This window comes from Python bivittatus, unplaced genomic scaffold, assembly GCF_059951505.1.
Source record: "Python bivittatus isolate LINGU-HERP-01145 unplaced genomic scaffold, Pbiv_v1 ctg000080_np1212, whole genome shotgun sequence".
NCBI classification, from domain to species: Eukaryota; Metazoa; Chordata; class Lepidosauria; order Squamata; family Pythonidae; genus Python; species Python bivittatus.
In genome coordinates, this window is record NW_028277035.1 from 90866937 (window position 1) to 90885393 (window position 18457).

Here is an 18457-nt window from a genome sequence, read left to right on the forward strand (position 1 = left end):
CCTACCACAAATCTTCAGCAGGTTTCTCTATCATGCAGACTCTCTGATTTGCAAATAGGGAACATCAAGGAGAGTTTTTGCCACTTTCTTGCCACAGATAACAATTCTCCCATTGTGGATTCCTGTATAGTTTATCTAAGGAGACTAAAATGGCTTCCCATATTCTAATGTTTGTGATTAATTTACTTAGATTTGAATTAGGGACGTATGTGTTTGGGAATGAAGTACTAAGTTAAAAGCAAGTCATACAAAATAAATTGATGAGACCTTTAACTGGAGAAGGATTACTTATTGCTACAAGAGTGTATTGTAGGTTCCCTCTGAAAATGAGTTAGTCTGCTTTCTGTCCCCACAGAAAAGGCAATTCTTCCAAATCCTCTACCTGATTCAAAACACATATGTTAGGAGTAGTGACTTCCTCTTGCAATTTTTTAAATTAACAATTGGAATGGTCTCCATGATGTGTTATGAAGAAAAAGGGGGGAAAGGAAAAAAAATGCAGGAGAAAATTACTAAGGGAAGGAATACAGTCATCCTCGGAGTTCAACCCACAAAACAGGAAATAAAATGAAACCAAATCAAACATTAGCAACAGTTTGTCTTCTCATCAAGCACAGTTGCTATATAAATGCAATTTAAATTGTTTTCCTAAAATCTATTAATGTCAGTAATCATTTATTATTCTAGCCGAAAAGAGTGTGATAAACTAACATAAGGATTTAAAAGAAAATGAACTCAAAAACATAAAAAAAGGAATTTACTTCCAAGCTATCTTATATTACCAGTAAGTGGTACAAAAAATTACCACCAAAATCAGGAGACCTCCTAGTTTTTCATCATTAGATGCTCCTTGGTGTTCATGTCAGGTCTCAGGATAATGATGTAGCATTTAGGGACAAAGATGCAGCCCAGTAAGCCCAGGCTGGAGGCCAGGATGGAGAAGATCTGCACAGCCACCATGTATTTCCCTTTGGTGCTCAGGTAGGTGGGGACAAAGGAGACCCAAACACTGCAGAAAACCAGCATGCTAAAGGTGATCAACTTGGCTTCATTGAAAGTTCCCGGCAGCTTACGGGCCAAGAAGGCTACTGAGAAGCAGATGGTGGCCAGAAAACCCATATAGCCGAGGGCAGTGTAGAACATGGTGACTGAGCCTTCATTGCATTGCAGAACAATGTGTTCTGGTTGGGAATGCAAGTCAGAATCTGGAAATGGGGGAGACGTTCCCAGCCATAGGATGCAGATGCCCACCTGAACTCCAGAGCAGGACAAGACAATGGAGTTGGCCAGACTCTTCCCCAGCCATTTCCTCATCCTGCTGCCTGGCTTTGTGGCCAGAAAAGCCACCACCACCATGACAGTCTTGGCTAGCAAGCAGGATACGGCAACTGAGAAAACAACACTGAAGGTGCTTTGTCGCAGGAGGCAGGTCACTTTCTTGGGGCAACCAATGAACAGCAGGGAAGTTAAGAAGGAAAGCAGGAGGGAGACAAGGAGTATGTAGGTGAGGTCCCGGTTGTTGGCTTTGACTATGGCAGTTTCTCGGTATTTAATGAAGATTCCCAGAACAAATGCAGTGGTTAGGGACAGCCCAAGTGCAAAGAGAGTCAGGATGAGACCCAACGTTTCTTGGTAAGATAAGAAACTTATAATCTTGGGGACACATTGATCTCGTTTCTTACTGGAATGCTGGTCATCTGGGCACTTCTCACAATGGGCTGCATCTGAAAAAGAAGCAGTTATTTCTTTAGCTAGTGGATTCAGTAGCATTCAGCAACTGGGGAAAAACTGACCCAAGGTCAGCTGGGTATACATAGAGCAGTAAGGATTTCCTCTATATTCCCTGTTTGTCAAGTTGACCCCCAAAAATTGGTAAGGTAGGTCACTTCCTTCTGCCTATGTTCCAAAGCAGTACTCTCCTCCTGGTAAGAAGTAGTTAGGTAGCTTTTCCTTTCCCTATCATGTATTTCCTGTAAATAAATCTCTTCTATGTTATAAAACCTGTTCTAGTAATCAAAGGCCAGGTTCCCACTCTCAAGAACACCCATACACACCTCCCACACAATGGTCCAGCTTATGGAGCATTTTGTGAGAGAAATAATTCAGTAAGTTAGGCACAGCTGAGGTGCCTCAGCAGATGGCAGAATTTAAGAGGCTTGGTGGGCCTTGGGGACGTTCAGGCCTGCTTTGGACATGAACAGTGCTCCTTGTTTGCTCTTCCAGCACCTACCTTCCTGCATGGAGATTGTTCCTTCTGTACATGGAGAACAGTCATAGCAGCAAACCGGTGCCCCCTCTCTCATGAGCTTGCTATATCCTGGGAGACAACTTTGAGTACATCTTGAAAAAGGCATTTTCTAAACAGAAAAAAATCCAGGGAAATCTTTGTGAACCACGTCCCAGAGCTGGCATTATCTTCTTGGAAACCTTGGCTCTTCTCTAAGATCAGGATTTGAAATGAGCAGGAAGAGAAACTGACTCATGCAGGTTCTTGACCTTTAGTAGTAAAGAATATATAATTGCCAATTGCCTAAGTTCCTGTTACTTCCAGTTCTTAAGTTGTTTCTAAGATGAAGATTTTTTTTAAAGTAACTCATTTTTAACAACACAGTCTTTTGATGAAAAATTCCCAGTACTAATCTCATTTCAGCATGATTTCAGTCCTTCTATGAGCATAGAAGGCAAGGTTGGTAAGCTGCAAATGATCAGGTAAATAATACCCCTCCCAAACCCCCAAACGAGCAGACTCAGCTACCTGGTTAAATGAAGTTGGCCATATGACGGCACTCTCATCGATGGAGAGCTTGACTTCTGAAGAGGCTTCTCTTTCTATAGTCCCAATTTTCACCCCAACAGTAGACTTGTTGGGAAATACTGCCCAGTCCATGATATCAAAGTCAGCCACAGGATCTCCATTCTCATCCAAATAAACATCATCCACTGAAAGATTGTAAAGCTGGAAGTTTCTTAGAAAAGGATGAAGCTGGAAAGACCCAGAGAATCACAGTTGTACCTTCTACGTTCTTATTTGATCCCTAAGTCCAGATGGGGCTACTTCAGCTCAGTTCCTCTTTCTGCAATGTTGGGGAGCAATCTAGTTAAAGATTTGCTCTCAATGTCCTTTCTGACTATCCAAAGGTCTCTGGCCTGCTCTATTTTGTGAAATTGCTACTCTCAAATGACAAAGATATTTTGACTCCAGCAATCAGATGATATGTAACGTGGCTATCTCACTATGGCTGTATCCCTAATACTGGTCTGAAATTCCACCCTCTCCTTGTAATCAGCAAAAGCACAAATCTCTCAAAATGGCTTGTCTATGTGAGAAGGCAGGGAGAAGTGAGGGCCTCAAACGAACCATGTTTGCTAGGGGAGAGCGCTGTGCACCATGGGGCAGCCTTGGGGGGGTGGCAGGAGGGAGGATGGGCAGAAGGCACACTCGCACCAGAGTGGAGAGGGACGGCAGGAGGGAGGAAAGACTGCAGGCAAGAGGCACGATCGCACCAGAGTGAAGAGAAACGGCAGGGGGCGGCTGTCGGGTCAAGTGGGGATTGGAATGTGTATTGCGCTGATTGGATTCGGAAAGTGGAATGTCTGCGGTTTTGCGGTTAATTAGCGGCGCTCCGGGGCAGTAAAAAAGGTGAGATTGTGAGCCAAGCCCTCGCAGGAGGGGGAGGACAGATAGGGGGTATAAAAACCTGTCAGACCTTGCTTCGGGGTTCCTCCATTGCTGCGGGAGGGACCCACCTTTGCAAACGTGCCCAATAAAAACTTCTGTCTACTGGATAACCGAACCCGTGTCTGTCGTTTTCTGACAAAATTGGCGAGCCAGGCAGGAGTCCTCGACGTGGACCGGACTGTGGGGAACCGGTGAGTAATCGGCCGTAACACCCCGTTGAGGTGTCTCCCGTTTTCCCCGGAGTCGGGTCCAGGACGGGACTCCAATCGCCAGTCAGACAGAAGTAAAGAGGAAGTCGGCCGACGAGGAGACCTCCGGGAGGTCTGGTGAGTACAGCCTACCCATAATCTCGGGGAGATTAGCGTGGTTACGAGGCGTTGGACGCCGCAAGGGGACAGAAGAGTCCGGGACCTTCTGTAAGGTGGGAAACGTAGTCAGGAAGGATGGGTAAGGCGCAGAGTAAGAGTGTAAGGCCAGGGGCCAATGGGAAAAACGCAGTAGGGGGAATCCCCACGGATTCTCCATTAGGACAATTGTTGCAACAGTGGGAGACACCCTGGTTGTGTCCATTCACCAGGGGTCTGGAAAAACCGACCATGATAACTTTGTGCACTAAAGAATGGCGAAAATATCCACTAGTGGACCCCGAATTCCCCTACCATTGGAATCCCCAGTAATTACTGGGTGACCCAACTAAAAAACTACATTGTGGAGCATAAAATGTTAACACAGGAACCCTATGTGGAAGTCTGGTTCCATGTTCATTGGGAGGGGCCTCGACCCAAGTTAGCCAAAATTTTTGTCCAAAAAGAACAGGAGGATGAGGAGGACCTCTGGCTGACTAGACCTCAATGGGGGCCGCTACCTCCTCCTCCTCCTCCTCTTCCTATCGCTCCCCCTCCGGCGCCCCCACCCTATCCCGGGCTGCGGAAAGAGCTGGACCAGCTGAACCAAGACATTCAGAACTTGCCCTTTATTCTAAGGTCGGCCAGTGCCTTCCCCGTCCGGGAAGTCCCGAACGGAACGAACGCACAGGGGGTGGCCGTCACCAGTTACGTAACGATTCCCATCAAACCCAGTGAGTTGAGGGAATTAAAAAGGACCCTCCCTCGTATGCAAGAGAACGCCCATACCGCCGCCGAACAATTGGAACTTTTTCTCGGCCCGGTGGAATACTCCTGGGGGAACTGAATTACATTTTAGCCCACCTCTATACGCCAGAAGAGAGGGGCCAGATTTGGCGAGCTGCGCTCGGGGCTTGGGAGCAAAGGAATGCAAATGTCCCAAATGCCCTGGCCGCAGATACTAAATTCCCTCTGGCAGACCCAAATTGGGATCCCAATAATGCTGAACATCGGGAGAACATGAGAGGAGTTTCCCCCTGTACGATTAGGGGGGTCATGGTTCCCCAACCGGGACCCACGGGGAACCCTTGGTAAACATCACGGTGGGTCCCACTGGCGAGGAACGGCAGTTCCTCGTGGACACCAGAGCCTCTCGAACATCCCAGGGATTGCGAAATCCCGGGGCGCATCGGTATCGGTGATGGGGGTGGGAGGCTCTCTGGTCAAGGCAGACGTACTGGAGGAAGTGAGACTGGAGTGGAATGGGAAGGAGGTAACTGCAGATGTGTTACTGATCCCACAGGCGAGAGTGAACTTGCTGGGAAGGGATCTCATGGGTAGTCTAGGAGTGGAGTTGTGGAATGTGGAACAGGCAGAAAGGATGTGTTTGTTGCGGGAGGCGGACGTGGAGGTTGTGAACCCTGAGGTATGGGCAGGAGAAGGGGGCGGGGCGGTTTCGCATAGCCCCAATTAGCATCCCCTTGAAACCAGGGGTGACGGGTTTGCGGCAAGCCCAATACCCGCTGTCCCGGGATGGGAGGCGCGGGCTGAAGCAACAACTGAGATGGACGGTGCTGCCCCAGAGGTACACCGAGAGCCCCTCTTGTTTGGACAGGCATTGGAAGAGAAACTCCAGGGGTTCCGGGCCCCTGGGGGTTCTCGGGTGCTGCAGTATGTGGATGATTTGTTGGTGTCTGGAGAGAAGGAAGTAAAGGTGAGAGAAGACTCAGTGGCTTTATTGAACTGGTTGGCTGAAGAAGGATTGAAGGTGTCAAAAGGGAAGGTCCAATTTGTGGAAAGGGAGGTCAAGTATTTAGGACATGTACTCCGGAAGGGCGAGAAGTTGATTGATCCTTCTCCCATACAGGGGATAATGCAGTTGAAGCCCCCTCATACTAAAACAGAGGTGCGGCGGTTTCTGGGTCTAGTAGGATATTGCAGGCTATGGATAGATGAGTACATGAGCAAGGCTCAGTTTCTGTATGAGAAGTTGAAAGGATCATCTGACAGGGTAGAATGGACAGACAGGGACACAGAGAAGTGGGGGGGAATTACGAAGGAGCCTGGTGACGGCCCCGGCTCTACCGAACTTGGCCCCCCCCTTTCACCTATACGTTACAGCCCATGGGGGAACTGCCATTGGAGTGCTGACTCAGAGACGGGCTGGGAAATATCAACCAGTGGCCTTCCTGAGCAAAGCCCTAGAACCGGTGGTGAGGGGATGGCCGACTTGTGTGCAGGCAGTGGCTGCCGCTGCTGTACTAGTGACAGAAGGGAAAAAACTCACTTTTGGGAGCCCCGTGATTGTCCATTCACCCCATCAGATCTTAAGTGTGCTTAGTCAGCAGGCGGCTGCTTGGATGACAGAAGGGAGGATGTTGAAATATGAGACAGTTCTCCGGATAAGTCCTGATGTGGTGGTAGGAACAGACAGGAATTTGAACCCAGCGGAGTTTCTTGCGGGGGAGTGGAAAGAATGGGAGCCGGCAGAGCACGAGTGCTCCACCCTGTTGCAGCTGCAAACAAAGACCCGGGAGGACCTGCAGGAGGTCCCGCTGGAGGAGGGTGAGGTCTGGTTTGTGGATGGGTCTAGCCGAGTAGAGCAGGGACAAAGGAAGTCAGGATATGCGATAGTGACGGCGGAGGGAGAGACAATAGAGAAGGGGGCACTACCAGGGGATTGGTCGGCTCAGCTGTGTGAAGTGCACGCTTTGAAACGGGCACTAGAGTTGGGAAAGGGAGTGTCCCTCACCGTCTACACAGACTCGCGATATGCCTGGGGAGTAGTGCACATTTTCGGGAAAATTTGGCTGGAACGGGGTTTACTCACAGCTGCTGGAAAGGGAAGGTTGCAGGGAGGAAGCAGGTCATTGGGTTACAATTGAGGGGACCCCAGTAGTGAGCCGTGCTGACATGAGGGGGATGGTGGAGAAACTGCACGAAGGGTCTCACGGGGGTGCAGGCTTTGGTAGACACTGTAAAGCTGTGGGAAGGGCCAACGGGGTGTTGAAGCAACATCTCACCAAACTGGGATTGGAAACAGGGCTACCTTGGACAAAGACACTTCCGGTTGCCCTGCTTCGAATGCGGACAGCCCCTCGCAAGGATGTGGGGGTCTCCCCATTCAAGCTGATGATGGGAAGACCTTTCCTGGCTCCAATGGGAGAGCCTATCCCCGAGCTAAAGGATGCCTTCCTGAGAAAGTATCTCTTGGTACTGTCACAATCTCTCTTGTCTCTAAGAAAACAGGGACTCCTCGCTCAACGGCCCCCTTGCTGAAAGACCAACACCCCCACAAGCCAGAGGATTGGGTCCTGATAAAGACGTGGAAGGATGAGAAGCTGAAATCATCTTGGGAGGGACCATACCAAGTTCTCCTGACAACTGAATCAGCGGTTCGGACCTGACAGGGGGGTTGGACCCACTACCATCGGGTTAAGCAAGCTCCCGACCCCCGACCATGGACTGCCCAACCGGGAGACAGACTCAAAGTAAAACTTAAAAGGAACTGAACTAAGGCAGGGGAGGAGATGACCAACATAAAGGCGTAGAATTGGCACAGACAGCTTTGATCACTGGGGATGATCCCCGTGGGAGGGGGGGGATGTTCTATCATTTTGGGTCTTCTCCCATACCAAGACCCTGGACTAATCAAAGGCAAATGGCTCTAAATCTCTTGGGGATAACCAATGCAACTCAATGTGTATATTTCAACAATACCCAGAACCGTACCCCCCATTGCCCTCAAAAGGTCCTGCTTTCACTTGTGGAGGGGTCTATAATATCCCTTACGCCTCAACCCCTCTATACCTACCTAAAGGTTTCTTTTTGTTATGTGGACATGAAGCTTACACCTATGTTCCAGCCTATAGTTCAGGGGGCCCTTGTGCCATAGGGCGCCTGACCTCTCTATATGCCCTGCCTCCAATACAAGCGCACCCATCAAAAGAAAAAAGAAAAAGGGAGCTGCCATCTGATTGTGAGAGTGATGTGACACTCTTGTCCGAAACAGAAGCCATGGCTCTGGCCCTCTCCTTAGTAGGGGTTCCTGCACTAAGCGGAAGAACTTACCTGGACCTAAGGAAGGTGGCCTGCCTCCTGGCTAAAAGTGTCAACCTTACATCCTCTCTCATTGCAGCCCTCACTGAAGAAGTCACTGAGATCAGGAGGGTGGTCATTCAAAATCGGATAGCTATAGACTATCTCCTATTAAGGGCAGGACAAGGCTGTGAATCTTTTCAAGGTCTTTGTTGCTTTAACCTAACCAACAATAAGAATTATGTTGAAGCAAAACTAGCCAAGTTGAAGACCTTAGCCTCTCGCATATCCGAGGATCCAGAGGGATGGAATTGGTCGTGGCTCACTAGTTGGTTACCTAACTTTGCTTGGTTAAAACAACTTTTTGTACTAGCCATTGGTTTCATTGCCTTACTGGTCCTAGTATGTTGCTTAATGCAATGTCTCCCTGCTTGTGGGAATTACCTGTCCCAGTGTGTGAAGCCCCGGGTCCGGGACGAGGGAGCAATCCTGTTAGCCAGGTTTGAGGCCCAACAGAGGCGTGAAAAGAAAAAGGGGGATTGTGAGAAGGCAGGGAGAAGTGAGGGCCTCAAACGAACCATGTTTGCTAGGGGAGAGCGCTGTGCACCATGGGGCAGCCTTGGGGGGGTGGCAGGAGGGAGGATGGGCAGAAGGCACACTCGCACCAGAGTGGAGAGGGACGGCAGGAGGGAGGAAAGACTGCAGGCAAGAGGCACGATCGCACCAGAGTGAAGAGAAACGGCAGGGGGCGGCTGTCGGGTCAAGTGGGGATTGGAATGTGTATTGCGCTGATTGGATTCGGAAAGTGGAATGTCTGCGGTTTTGCGGTTAATTAGCAGCGCTCCGGGGCAGTAAAAAAGGTGAGATTGTGAGCCAAGCCCTCGCAGGAGGGGGAGGACAGATAGGGGGTATAAAAACCTGTCAGACCTTGCTTCGGGGTTCCTCCATTGCTGCGGGAGGGACCCACCTTTGCAAACGTGCCCAATAAAAACTTCTGTCTACTGGATAACCGAACCCGTGTCTGTCGTTTTCTGACATCTACAACATCAACTTCACCTCAACCTTGGACAATCTGGAGCCGCCTAGCACTGGATGGCTCTATCTCCCTTGGTGCATCTCTGAATGCCATCTTCTTGCCCCCCTCCACTGTGTAATGGTTGCCCCCCATCTCCTGCCTTTGGCCATGTCATTTCCTAGAAGGAAACATCCAACCATCCTGGTGCTATGGGAAAGGAAAATTTGGCTTCAGCATCTCTCTTGGTGACATTTCTGATTTGTACCGTTTCACCTTTGCAGTGCCTCAGCTTTGCATAAATGTCCTTCTTCTGTGTTTTAAGATTAGGATCTCATGGTACCGTGAGTGAGAGCTGCAGAATGTGGAGGGTAGTTGAGGTGGCCAGGAGGGGTCGGATATTGACCATTTCAGGCTGAAGTGGATATGTTCCCTCTGCATTGGTCGCTGGTCAGCATTTGCCAATCTGCTGTTGTCTGCCTAAAGAGTTGGACACAGCAGACATGGAGGGTGGTCCAACAGAGCTGCACAACAGTGGTGCCACATCTACATGTCCCTCTAATGTGGAGTGGATTATGCCTTCCCAGCACAGTCAACCATGCTTTGAGGGTGATGATATCAAAAAGGGAGGAATAATTGGAAGGTACACACACATTAAACATGGGCAAGGCTTCAAAGATCCAGTTTGGAAGGGAAGACACATCCTAAGGAACTCCTCTATTCTGACCTTGGTGTTTGTTGGAATACAGCTAAGATGTGGGTGCAGAAGAAGGTCCTCACGAGGAGACTAGAGATGACAGATAGTCCTGCAGCCAGACCTGCCCCATTCCTGCTGCTGTGCTATGATTGGAGGATGTGTGTTCCATTGACTGGTGATGAACTGAAAGTGGAGGGCAGCAAAACCAGAGATTGCTTCCTTTCTCAGATGCTCGGGATACAGAAACACAACAGGCCATTTGGAAGTTCACAAAAATGAAGGCAATGGAGGCAGCAAATGTCATGACTGTTTATTATGTTATGGTCTTTCTGGGTTCTGCAACTTGATACCTCATCATTTTATGAAAGCAGCAAATGGTGATGGGAAGGGTTGGGAGAAGAGAATTGTCTACAAAGTCTGCAGAGGACAAATAGACAAGAAAAGTTGCTGCACAGTGATTAGGAATCTGCAGTCTGAAGCAAATCAACGGGCCTTATTGTTCCCTGAAGACATTGGAAAGGGCATAGATTTCACACCCTCTTAAGGAGGCAGGACAGGAAGTGAGAAAAAATTCCCTGATCTAGAAGCTAAATCAGGCCAATGTTGGATGGTCAAGAAACTTGTTGGTTACTGTAATATCCTGGTGCTGATTTATTCTGCAAACAGGGAGAGATCCTTCCTTTTCATTTCTTTCCAAACTTTCCAAACCAGCACAGCTGTTCACTTTGGAAGATCTAGCATTAAAATCTCTCTCTCCTTCTTTCTCTTCAAGCCTCCACATTTGGTCAGAACAAACAGTTAAACTTGGGCATTTTTTGAGGGGAATATCCCACCCCATTTCCAATCCTGTCTCTTTCTAACAAATACTAAGGAATTTAAGGGGAGGGCTTCTGGGGACAGCAATAGCAGACTGAAGACATATACACTTTTGCAGAGCTGATGACCGTGGCCAAAAGAGGAGCCATTGAAGGGATCAGCTCCTCGGAACCCCTCACCGGATAAAGGAGAGAGCAAGGATTGCCTACAAGTTTGCTCCATGCAGAATCTCCCTGTGAAGACTGCAAAATAGTGATTTTCAGCGGATTTGAGAGTTCTGGGAGCTGAGGGGAAATCATCCTGGTTAAACCGCAGTTTCCCTTCTTTCTCTCTTTATTACTTTAGGAAGTTGCTTTTTATGGATTACTTAGAAGTTAAGAAGGGGGACGCGGTGGTGCAGCGGCTTAATGACGCTGAAAGTTCCGGCCAGAAATGGCCGACACTTCAGTGGTTTGAGCCCAGCCTTCGCGTTAGCAGGTTGAGCTCCCGTTTCCTCCCCAGTTCCTGTCAACCCAACAGTTTGAAAACTCACGTGAGTAGATAAATGGGTACTCTCACTCCGGTGGGAGGAAAAATGCTGGCAGCGCCTTGCAAAAAAGGAGTCGGGAGCAGTTGCCGGTAGCACGAAACCGTGCTTGCCCGAAAAAGGCGCGAAGCAATGGAAACCCACCTCCTGCGCTTGCCAGCTGGGCTCTGCTCTAGGAAGGAGGCCATGGCAAACCACTTCCAAAACACCTTGCCTTGAAAACTGCAAGGACTCATCCAAAGCAGTCACTGCAGAGTCGGTAACGACTGAGTGCAGATAAAAAGAAGAAGAAGAAGTTAAGAACCTTCTGAAGAGCAAGTTTTATTACACCAGGAGAATCTCCTTCTACCTTGGATGAAAGAAGTTATGTGTAAGTTGAAGTACTGAAAAGAAAAGATTTACTTTTTGAACAGCAACAGGGTTTGAAGAGTTAAGAGGCTAGATGGACTTGAAAGCATATTTCCTGTGGGGTGTTGAAAGATTACTAAAAAAATATATGAAGATTTTGAAATTAATTGTTAGAAATCCTCCCATGGGAATATTTTCTTGTCTGCACAATAAACAGATGACAAGAGGGGACTTGACTGAGGGAACCAGAGAGAATAACCAGTTACATTTAAAGGGGGAGAGACCCATGAATACAATGGAGCAATATTATTTGACTATTGAAGAGTTTAAGGTGGTTTGGGACCAGTGTACCCAGAAATTACTGAAAAGACCATCTGGCACTTTAATAGAGGATATATAGAAGAACAAAAGATTTCATTGGAGAAAACAGAGATTAAGGCTAATTTAAATGTGAATTTGGAGTTCAAAAAATGCTGGATTACCAAAAAACAAAAATGTTAATTAAAAATATGACCCTGCCTAATCATGTTCTGTTGATGGGTAAGATGGGCTTCAGGATTGAAAAAAAGGTGAGATATCTGGGGGTGATTTTGTCAACTAAAAATAGCATGTTGTTCCAGAATAACTATGGCAAAATTTGGAATGAGGTGAAAAAAGATTTGGTAAAATGGGAAAAATTACAATTGTCTCTCATGGGGAGAATTTCTGTGATTAAAATGAATGTTTTGCCTAGAATGCTGTTCCTTTTTCAGGCTATACCAATTTTGTCTACAGATTTACCATTTAAACAGTGGCAGAGAGACATTTCGAAGTTCATTTGGCAAGGCAAAAAACTGAGAATTAAATATAAATTGTTGCAAGATGCCAAGGAACAAGGAGGTTTGGGTTTGCCTAATTTAAAACTGTATTTTGATGTCTGTTGTTTGCTTTGGATGAAGGATTAGATAACTTTGAAGAATAAAAAATTATTACCATTTGAAGGTCATGAATTAAGGTTCGGGTGGCATGCCTGTTTGTGGTATGATAAAGTTAAAGTTAATAAGGATTTTAAAAATCATTATATCAGGATTGCTATATTCCGGATCTGGAATAAAAACAAGGTAAGATTGTCTCCTAATGTACCATTGTGGTTATCACCTCAAGAAGCATTTGCTAGAAGAGGAAGTGTGGGAGAAATAAAGTGGTTAAAATATAAAGATTTGTTAAATTTTGAGGAGGGTGAACCAAATTTCAAAACAAGAGAACAGTTAGAGTTAGAAGGGTTTACATATCATTGGTTTACTTATATGTAATTATTTGAACTTTTTAAGTTGGACAAAAAGAATTTTAGATGAAATAACTTACTTTGAGAATCAACTTTGTACAAATGATGAACATGTTATTGCTAAGTTGTATAAGATGTTGTTACAGATGAATTTGGAAGATGAACAAGTCAAGGAATGTATGACTAAATGGCCTAAAATGTTTGGATACAATATTATGTTGGAACAATGGGAAAATATGTGGATTAAAGGTTTGAAATTTACGTTAAATTATAATTTAAAAGAAAACGTTTATAAAATGATGTATCGTTGGTATCTAACTCCTGATAAGTTGTCAGAAATGTTTACTGGTATAACAAATGTTTGTTGGAAATGTTTGCAGGGTGAAGGAACCTTTTATCATCTTTGGTGGACTTGTGAAAAGGCTAAAAAAAATTGGGATCAGATATGTATCATTATTCAGAAGATTCTTAAAGTGAATATTCCAAAAAAAACACAAAACCCGGAACTGTTCCTATTAGGTTTGATGGCGAACGAATTGGAAAAACAATATGGAGCTCTGCTCTTGTATATGATCACAGCTGCAAGATTATGATATGCTCAAAGATGGAAAGATCCACGAATACCTACAGTTGAGGAATGGATTGTTAAATTGATGGATTTGGCTCAAATGGTAAAGTTAACCCCTTTATTAAGAGATAACACTGTTTCTAAATTTGTCTCCTTATGGCAACCTTTTTTAGATTACGTGCTTGTGCAGGAAAAAAATGAGGTTTTAACTGTGGGTTTTAATGATTAGATGGATTCTGTTGATAGAAATAATGTGAACTTGGATTAATTAGTGGTAAGAGATTTTTTTCAATTTGTATTAGTCGAAAGTCACTTTCTGTTTCAGTTTTCTATCTACTTTCACTATTATAGTTTTTGTCTTTTTTCCTTTAGTTCTATTTTCTATCTTTGCAGTACTCTTTGTTTTGCATTTTAACTGTACTTTGAAATATAACAAAATTCTTTTTAAAAAATGCTGGATTACAAAAATGATTTGGAAAAAGATGTTGTGGATCAGACAATGGAAAAAGATGCTAAAATGGATTCACAGATGAAAGGGGACATGCAAACAATAAACCAGAAGGGTGATTTGGAAAGCCTTTTTATTATGGATTTAGAAAAGGTATGTATTATACCAATGAAGCTGTTCTTGAAAAGAGACAAAGTATTGAGGCTGTTCTTGAAAGAAAACAAGAAGAAAATGGCAAGGAATCAGTTTGTGGGACATTATTTGTGAGGCTTAATGATTAAACTTTTTAAAAGTAAAAAGAAGGCTTATAAAGTGAATCTACATGACTATGGTTAAAAAATAAGTTGTGGTTTCTGGAATTTACCAATGGGATTTCTTTTTGACCAGGACTGAAGGATGAAGCTTTTTGAATTTGTATCTCAGGGGGAAGGGATCTCTTTTGCTTTAATTTTTAGAGAAAGTGATAAGTTGGGCTATAAAATGGATTTCTTTGATTGAGTTTAAAATATGTATTTTATTATTTTTCATAGCCTTAACTGGATTTTGCTGATTAGGATTGAAAGATGAATTTTTACAATTTGATTATTGATTAGAGATGAGATATAACAGAAGATAATTATTTTAAGAAATACTAGAGGAAGTGTTAAATTACTGAAACTGTTCATACTTGTGCAGAGGAAGGGGGGAGTCATCTTTCTCTCTTTCTCTCTTTCTCTCTTTCTCTCTTTCTCATAGCTCTTTGCACTTCTCTTTCTTCTTCTTTTACTCTTCATAATTTCCTTAGTTTGTATTTGTTTTTTATCTTTGTATTTGAAAACTCTAATAAAATCATTATTAAAAAAAGAGGAATTTAAAGGAGAACATTAACAGAAATTCATAGGAAAGTCTTACGTGCCATGGTTGTACCACCTGGGGTACGAGAAGGTCTCCAACCCTGCTTTTCCTCCGACTCAGGTGAGAGGAATAGACCGCATGGAGGACCTTGGCCACAGCCTGGACTGAAGTGGAAATGCTGTAGGCATCCTCAGACAGGATTCTTGCAACCACATCACGGGATGGGATTTGCCAGTTCTCTGTTTCTATGCATCTTTTCCAAACTTTCTTAGATAAAATAGGGCGTGAAGAGGAACACTGAAATGCTGTCTTCCCAAACTTCTCATTGTCAGAGAAATAAATGTTAAAATCATAATTTTCTGTCCTTTTGTTTGCCAGAATTAAGAAAGATAACAAAAGATGTCTATGCTGCAGATCGAACATTCGATAAAACAATCTCACAGATATATCTGGCAAAGATGTTGCAATCCACACTTTCTCCCCAAACTCTTTTATATCTTTTTCAATTTCTAGTATTAGCACTGATAATATTAATGTGGCCTGAAAGTCCAACTGACAAACAATAACTTTTACCTTACTATTGCTAAAATATAGAAGGAAGTCCTTTCTTTTCATTTTATCAAGAGCTGGGATGCTTTCTGAGAAGGCCACACAAACCCCTTTCTTGATGGCCACAAGTTCAAAGCTTCTTCTGAAATTTTCTCCACTCTCATTGTCCGGAGCAGCGAGGCCGATCCACGTCCATCGGAAATGCAGGAGCAGCTTGACAATCACCAAGTGAGGAGGCTCTTGTTTTGGACTCATCCGGTAGAAAAAAGGAAAATGCTGTTTATGCTCAGGAATGTGACTGATAACCCCATAATTGATCTACAATGAAATAGAAAGTTGGGTTATTGTCCTGCTGTTGGAGACAAAAATCAGTGCTGAAGCCTAAGCCTTTTTCCCACTGCAGAGAACTTCTTTACACCTAGACTTGAACTGTGTTGTGTCTCGCTTGTCTCTCTTCTCAGTCATTGATTATTTATTTATTTAAGCAATTATTATGGCCGCCCAACTCACTCACGGTGACTCCATGTGGCTTACAGAAACAAAAACCCCAAATACAAAACCCACTACACCCCGTCACCCCCTGGCGACAACAACACATTTGCACCGGCCATTTGATGGGCTCCTGTGATGGAAGGCATGAGCGGGGAGGATTCTGGAATGCACCTTCAAGGTTACAGGGTGCAGGGAGAGACATTCCAAGGAAAACATCTCCTCAGCTTCCAGATGGACCGTGTGAAAGTCAAAAGAAAGGGACTGGCCCCTCCCTAAGGGCGTGAGGATTATAGTTGCTGTCGTTGGGGGATTAGAGTTAGTCTGGTGAGATTCTTTCTATTAGGTGCAAGCTAATAAAGAAGCTGAGCTGATTTCTGGACTCTCTCGTTGTGATTCTTGGGCTGAACCTGACAACCCTGTATTGATTACGTTCGGTGAGTGCCAGGAGGCAGACCCTTTTTTATTGTTTTTTTTTTTAACTTGTAATGGTTTTTTGCATATTTATTCCTTATAGTTGGTATACACCACCTAAAGTCACTTTTATGTGAGATGGGCAGCTATATAAATATGATAAATTAATAAAAAATAGATAAATGGATCCCCAGGCCTGCTGGCAAAACCATGTCTTCAGGGCCTTGAGGAAGAGTATCAAGGTAGGGTCTGGTCTTATCTCTGCAGGGATGATGCTCCAAAAGGAGGGAGCCACCACGGAGAAGGCTCTTCATTTGGGTCCCACTAGATGGACCTCCTTAACAGGAGGACCCATACCATACCCAGCCTCCCTGAATGTAGTTATCTACATTCCCCCCAAGGTCATGGGAAGAGAAGTACAGTAGATTTAACACAGTTTGGACAGTGTCAGAACAAAGTACAAAATACTACTAATATACTGTTCAGCAATTGGTATCTTGTGGATTCAGGTTGTTGGAACATTATGGGAACTCAGTAGAAAAAAGATGTCACTGAAATCTGTATTGTCTTTAGGTATAAGTGGGGAAAGACTCTCTTGAAGAAATCTTTCCCCTCTTTTTCCTCCATAGCAATCCTTGAGGGTTCCTTGCACATAGTTAGAATAAGGGGGGACATCCTTTCTGTCCTCCATTCTCTTGGAGGGAAGTCAGGTGACTGGAGTGAATGGAAGACAGAGAAAGAGGCAGAAGAGGGATAGCCAGGGGAATGCAAATATTATGTAGAGGGCTTTAGTCTGGCTCCAGTTCAGCAATGCAGTAGCAAAGTAGGGGAAGTCCATGACGCTAGAGTAATTTAAAAAAAATAATTGGAGCACTGATGCCAGATTAGGAAAATAAATATGCCTACATTATGAAAACAATACTATTTAACATAACCTTTAATCTCAATCCTCTGATTCATTTTATTTGGTGAAACCTACCAGTTCCACCTTCTAGAGTATCTGGAGATTTTACAAAATGGAGTTAACTTCAATGTCCATTTATACCTGTGGGATTTTGTAGATGCGCAACATGGTTGTAACATGATGAAACAGCTCAGAATCAGTCCCCTCAAGCACTACCAATAGACCTTTTGGTCTTCCACAATTGTAGTTTGGGATATTCTCCTGTCCTGTAGACAGCAACTCAATCATGGCCTCGTATGTCATTCTTGCATTGAAAAAGTTCTCATAGATGTTGTAGCCCAGGGTGATGTTGGGTAAGAGCCTTGGATTCTGGTTGATCTCATAAATGGCAAAGAAGAAGGGCAGGATGTGGGAGAAGCTCATACTTTTTAAACTGCAAGATAAGAGATATTAATAGGCCTTCACTTTCAGTTTGCATTTTCATCTTCAGTTCATAAAATCAAGTGGATCCTTTTCTTATGGCTATACTCTGGATAATAGAAATCCACACTTTTAATTCTGTGGAATGTTGATATAATAGATCATAAAAAATACAAATTAATCTGACTGATCTCATGAAGGTCCAAGAAGGGCAGGAGTTTACCTGAAGCTCAATCTCACTATGTTGGAAGGAAGGAAATATGATCAGACATTCATTGCTCAATGAAACAATACCAAATTTCTGATCACTTATTTCTCGGGCTTTTCTAGGTCATAAAATTTCCAGGATATTCCCATTAGATCCCACTTTCATTGATGCCAGTGGGAGCATCTTCCCAAGACAAATAGCAGGGAGAAATGCTTTTACATCAGGCTCAAAGTGATCCTTATCTTAAGCCCTATTGCTGATCCAAACTTCTATTTTCTCTAAATGATGAGTTAGAAGAATACAATTCCAGCAAAATTAAGACATTTACATTACGGATCCAACTGAGTACAACTGCACCAGGTATCTTAGCAATGAGAAGCATTTGTGTAAAATTAAGTTTCAAAAAACATCCCCAAATGTACAAATACGTTTCTGCTAAATATGCCTCTTTTTTGTTCAGTATTTCATCTATAATATTTTACTACAGTTTGTATGTATATTCAAAGGAAATATTCTAGCAAAAACTTACATGTTTCATTGGCATTGCTCTATATTCAAAAGGTTCTCATGTGGTCCTCTTTCATACATATTTTGGATGGTTGCTACAGTAGTCTTAACTTGGTTACTGAATGTCTGGAATTTGCTCAATGCACTAAATCACATCTTACCAAATGGATTGCCCCCAGTTTTTCTTTTTGTTTTTTTAAATAGGTTTCCTAACCTCCCTAAAGGCCAGGTGGAGGACAGGTCATCCTGGAGAAAGTCAATCTGTGTGGTCACTAAGAGTCAACACAAACTCAACAACCCTTAAGAATAATCATCTCCCTATCACCAGCAATCAAAAGTATACAGTAACTCCTCTACCCAATTTTAGACAGCTGGAAGTCCCCATGGCTACA

At 44.2% G+C, this 18457-nt stretch overlaps 1 protein-coding gene across 1 annotated transcript; it reads right to left on the bottom strand.

The window, feature by feature from the left end:
* Positions 1 to 825: 825 nt before the first annotated feature.
* On the bottom strand, positions 826 to 17353 carry LOC148216816 (vomeronasal type-2 receptor 26-like). The gene is made up of 5 exons (XM_088134733.1): positions 17072 to 17353; positions 15232 to 15441; positions 2756 to 2983; positions 2231 to 2357; positions 826 to 1724 (listed from the first exon to the last, which is right to left on the bottom strand). Exons 1-5 carry the CDS (start codon positions 17351 to 17353, stop codon positions 826 to 828), a joined length of 1746 nt encoding a protein of 581 aa, XP_087990859.1.
* Between the last annotated feature and the right edge of the window lie 1104 nt (positions 17354 to 18457).